The following is a 5,947-nucleotide window of genomic DNA, read 5'->3' as shown; positions in this document are numbered from 1 at the left end:
GACGTTATTCTTAAGACGTTGCGTTTCTTTTCTATTTATTGAGGGAGTTTTATGAGCTGCGTCGGTGATTTCTTTCTTACGTACAGGATAAAAAAAATTCCGGATCAAGTTACAAAACCACCGGCACTCAGGGTGCGGTCATTTTTACCATAAAATCCATTTTTCCCTAAACATGTTACGGAACAAAAAATCAAACATATCCTAGTTTTACAATAATAATTACCGTAAAATTACTGACTCATTCTAAGGCAATAAATATAAATGCAAAAATTAAGATATAATATTTGTCAGTAAAAATGTATTTTACGATTACGAATTTTAGGGAGATAAGGCTAGCTAGATAATGCTAGGGAAAGGATCAGATCAAACTGAAATGAGGTTACCACAGCAACTCTAAATAGAACCAAAAAACATATAACTATACTTCTATCCTTCAACTTTTTTTTATCATAGATACATTAGTAATCTTTAACATTTCATGAAAAACAATATGTCATCACTTTACTACGTAAGATGCAGTTTTTTTGTCCGCAACTGTAATTAGAAAGCTGGAACTTGAGAATTAATGAGTTTAAGATGTATAAAGTATTATAAACGAGTTTTTGCTAGTCTTCCATGGGCTTAAAAACGTAAAACATTATTCAAAAGGTTTGTACCTTAGTAGTCATTTTACAAAACACGCATTCATGAAAAACAATCTTTCTCTTTTCCGCCTGTAATGCAGCTTTTTTTGCCTGCCACTGTTAATTGGAATACTGCATCGGTAGAAATTTCTCGGTAAAAATGGTTAAATAGCAATTTATTTAATTGTTATTTTGCTGTACTAAACCAAACATATACTTCACATATATTTCTACATATACTTCAAAACACTTAACATCGGTAAGTAATTGTTCAAAATATTTATACAACAGTGATCGTTTAACAAAACATATATTCAGGAAAATTAATATTTTACTTTTCCACTTGTGCGACAACTGTTTTTGTTCAACACTGTTTATTAAAATGCTGGAATTTGGAAATTAATGAATGTAATGTAAATAAAATATTATGTACGTTCTTAAAAAAAACTTAATTTTCCGTTTGCTTTAGGATGTTAAAAATTAGTAATTAAATATAATTCAAAACATTCATACATTAGTGCTTTTATTAAAATGCGTATTCTCCTCTTAATAATTCTTTTCTCAAATAATTTTTCCCTTTTCCGCAGGTGATACAACTTTATTTTGTCCACCACTGTTAATTAAAATACTAGAACTTGAAAATTAATAATTTTAATGCAAATAAAATATTCTATACGTGTTTTAAAAAACCCCGTCTTGTACGTACTTCAAAATGTTAAACATTAGTAAGAAGACTTCAAAATGATTGTACATTTGTAATTTTTAAACAAAATATATTTTTATAAAATCATTAATTCATCACTTCTTCACAAAAGATGCAGTTTTTCTGTCCAAAATTTTAGTTAGAATACTGGAATTTGAGAATTAAGGAATTTAACATAAATAAAATTTTACATACATGTTTTTTAATACCCTTGCTTTCAATGCACTTCAAAAAGTTTTCATATATATATACCATTTATGATCAAAAGAATTATCAAACTTAATCAACGGAAACTTTAAATCATTCAAAAATTAAAAGTAGAAATAAATAAGTTTAAAAAGATTTATTTTAGTCTAAATAAGTTGTTTGTTTTTTTTTAAATAATTAGAACAAGTTTTTTTTTTCATTTGAGATTAATTTTTGAGAAAAAGAAAAATGCATAAATTTTTATCAAGTATAAATGAAAAAAATTATCAAGGGAGTAGTAAGTCACTCTCTAGTTTTAATTCTCTAAGTTTCAGAAACATCTAGAAATAATGTAACTTCAGAAGGAATTTTTTAATTAAAATGGTTGGTGATAAATTAAAACAGCTCTTCAAAACACGTTCCTGGGACAGGATTTTCTTTAATATTAATGAAAAATATGCTAAAATGAGTGGGTTTTCTCTTGACGTTTGGAAGACAAGCAACTTCAGTGCTGCTTGGATAAAAAAAAAAGGACACGAGTATTGATTAAGTGATCTTTATGAAGCTTGTAGTTCCAGTAACTAAGTACTTGTAATACTACCATTTCATAATTTTTTTAAGAGTAGAGGAGCAATAAGGTGCAACGCATACCCTTTATTCAATCAGACGTGAAACTTTTATTACGTAATTTAAATAAATTAAAACTAAAATTAAAGTTTAATTTAAATTATAATTCAAATATTTCATAATGATTTTAATATCTTTTTAATCATTCTTGACGAATGATTGTAATGGTTATACAAATTTCAAATTCCAAACAATCTCATTGAATTGGCACTTAGAACATAAATAGTATTTCTTTTATGTTTCGTTTTCAGTCAATTATGAATTTTTGCATCCTATTAAATTTCTTTTTTTTTTGTTAAATTCCTGTTATCTAAGACATAATTAAGCATTACGTTGACATATATAAAACATAATGTCTTACTGTTACTTAAAAAATGCTAAATAATGTTAAAAAAAAGACTAAATTTCATATCTTATCTTGTCAATACTTCAATTAACAAGATATTTAATTTAATTACTAAGTACGACAATTGTGCTTTAACTTAACTTATAGTTTAGTTTAGGTTTTAAAGCAGATGAAAAGTTTTAAACAATTAAGATAAGTTTTATTATATTGAATTTTGAAAACATTATATTTAAAATAAAAAATTTCTTGTTTAACGTTCAGTATAACTGAATATTCATATAGTATTTATTTACGATATTTATGCTATTGATTTATGATGATATTCATGAATATTTCTGTGACATAATTTTCATTTTAAATGTATTATATTGAATATCATATTGAAAATGCAATAAACACTAACAATGTAAACGCTGTTAGATGATCCCTGTTACATTCAATTAATTCAAAATTCATGTGGATTCCATAATAAAGTATTCCATTTTAATAATTTATGTAGCATAATATTCAGTTTAACTGTATTATATTGAATATTATATTGAAAATGCAATGATACCAAGCAACGAAAAATAAAAGCGCGTACTAACATGGTAACAGTTACAGTATAATAATTCAAAACTCATGCGGATTACGTAATAAAGTATTTCATTCTAATAATTTATCGAGATACGATACACATTATATAATGTTAAGTAAATGTGTTGAGACAAGATTGTTTTTGAATTAGGTCATTATTAAAATGTCTGAAACAATTAATATTGAAGAAAAATCTTGTACGAAGTATTTTTCTTTGCATAAAGAAAGATTATTATCATTATTACCTTGAAGAGGAATGTAACAGGGATTAGCTAAAACATGTCTGCTACCTACTAAGTAATGATTGAAGTTACCCACTTCGTTGCGGCACGTACAATAGTTATCACGGAAACTTTTCCATTAGAGGTTAGTTTAAAAGTACGTATCGATTCGTCAAACTTCATCATTCCTTTTCTAAATTGATTAGATCCATGCACGAGATATTTTATTCAATTCTTCATTGCATCAAATCATTTTTAAATAAATATTGAATATATTTTATTTCATATTTTGAAATAAGCAAATGATTTTAAAAATTAAAAATGCCTAATCTTTTCTCAGCCTTTTTCACTTCAACACGATCGAGTCTATTTGCTTTGTACCGTGTGTGCTTTTTTAATTGATTTGGCAGTCACAATTTTCATCAAGTAAATAATAGTAAGTAAGCAAAGTATAGCCATGGAAGGTAAGGCTTAAAGATTTTGCTGCCGGCTGCAATGATGATGAAAATGTGCTCATGTTTGTGCACAATATCGCCTCTACTCCCTACACTTTAAGGAATTTATCAAAAAAATGGGGGTAAAAACAACTTATTGAATTATTATTTTACCATATTCATACAAAACAATCAATTAACTATAAATTAGATGGTATTCAAGCTTTTAAAATGGAGAAATACATTATATTAACTGCTTACACCTAATACGGTTAAGTAACCGGAATTTTATCGCACCAACTAGGCTCACCTAATGAAACCACCTTGTTTATTGAAGCATATTATATAGCAGACAAGACTAATTTGTCGATATCAAGACCGATAGAACGGGGATCGCATCCCAGTGTTGGCACATTTTTTTCTCCCTTCCTTTTAACACTTGAAGAGCTTCCGGTGCCCTGCTGCACTCCCCCATTTGTGACTATTAGAATGAGATACAGGCAGAAATGACAGCACCATAAAACTGCTTAACACAAAATAGTTCAGTATTTTTCATTTCTTACTATAAGTGAAACAGCCAGATAAACTGATTAAACCACATCCCACTGTTAATTTGATAAAATACAACTAAACTAAAACCTAACTCCAATGCCTACTACCTTGTTCAGTTAGATTTTTTTTTACGGTTTTGAAACCGTGCTAGTTATACTATACAATAAATGCAAAACAATACGGTTAAAAACCATGTAATTTTGTATTCTGGATTTTTCAAACATACTAGTCAGTTAAATTCTCCAACTAGTATGGTTATTGGGGCTGTTTAACTATTAAAAAAAGAATTTAAAAAAACTAGGCGTGATAAAGTAAAAATTATTAAGGCACAAATTAAATACAAAAATTAGAATATCCCTTTAGAGGGATATAAAATATTCAACTAAAATTACTGGCCAAACATAATAGTGAAGGTACTAAATTTTGCACTGTTAAAAAAAATTAATCTGAGTTATAAAGAAATTTACTGAAAAAAGAATAAACATTATCTTGAAATGCTGAAAGGGAATGGATTGAAAATTAAAATATGAAACATGAGACATATTAAAAAAATACAGAATATAAATAAACTAACCACGTGTTTATTTCACAAAGCACATGTTATTTAAAAGATTGAAACAAATCATTAAATGTTTAATTCATAAAAACTTTTTATATTTTATATGTTCTAGGACAAATGATAAATGCATAAATTCAATCAAGAGGAAAAAAGATTGAGCATGGCCTGCTCAAGAATAAATATATTTCTTCTGAAAACGAGGGAAGAATTTCTGAAATGGTTAAATGAGCTTAAATATCTGAAGAATGTAAAGGTGGCAAGATGGTTCCACTGCGATAAAGGAAGTATTTCCCTTCATTTTTTTTGTGATGCGAGTAAATATGCCTATTCGNTGATGCGAGCAAATATGCCTATTCGTCAGTAGTCTTTCTGCGAGTTTGTTAGGGGACTAATGTTTGTGTACAGCTGATGGTGCAAAGTAAGACAGGAATTGCCCCTTGTGGGAAGAAAGAGGCAACAATTGCAAGATTAGAACTTCTTGGTGCCACCATATCTGCTCGTCTTTCCATTGAGATCGGAAAGGAGTTTAAAATCGACGATGTATATTTTTGGACAGACTCCACCACAGTGTTGAAAAGAGAAGAAACGTGGGGTGTATTCGTGCAGAACCGTGTTCAAGAAATTAGGAAACTGACACCAGTTCAAGCATGGAGACATATACCTGGATCCTTGAATCCCACTGATCGGCCAAGTAGAGGTTGTTCAGCTATCACTCGTTTTCCGTTTATATGCACCCCCTAATGCACATCAATGCATCAGGGCACACTACCACGCCAGAATAAAATACAAATCCCCCCCCCCACCAGGGGAAAAAGGAAGACTTCTGGAGCTACTAGTGGTTGCCATCACTTCAAGAAAGAATCAGTAAATGGTGGTTATGGCTCAAAGGTGTAGCCGAGGGAAAAAAGTCTAGTTGATTTTCATGACGTATAGAGTAAGTGTGGCAGTTGAGGTCAGGTGGCCTCTGTGGATGTTGACTGTTCCTTTAATATCAATCCAAAGCATTTTCTTGCATTATTGCTAAACATAGTTTAACAATAGTCAAATGGTAGGATAAATATGGAACTATGGTAGGTATTAATGGTCGGAATTTTTAACCATAAGTGAAACAACCACATAA

At 29.2% G+C, this 5,947-nt stretch overlaps 1 protein-coding gene across 1 annotated transcript; it reads left to right on the top strand.

The window, feature by feature from the left end:
• The first annotated feature begins 3,361 nt into the window (after window positions 1-3,361).
• LOC107444420 (uncharacterized) lies at window positions 3,362-5,568 on the top strand. Its single transcript, XM_016058545.2, has 2 exons — window positions 3,362-3,427; window positions 5,233-5,568. The coding sequence occupies exons 1-2, from the start codon at window positions 3,362-3,364 to the stop codon at window positions 5,566-5,568; spliced, it is 402 nt and encodes a 133-aa protein (XP_015914031.2).
• Window positions 5,569-5,947: the final 379 nt, after the last annotated feature.

Source organism: Parasteatoda tepidariorum, chromosome 2, assembly GCF_043381705.1.
Source record: "Parasteatoda tepidariorum isolate YZ-2023 chromosome 2, CAS_Ptep_4.0, whole genome shotgun sequence".
In the NCBI taxonomy this organism is placed as follows: domain Eukaryota; kingdom Metazoa; phylum Arthropoda; class Arachnida; order Araneae; family Theridiidae; genus Parasteatoda; species Parasteatoda tepidariorum.
Note: the sequence above shows the minus strand (reverse complement) of the source record. Positions and strands in the feature narration are given on the sequence as shown.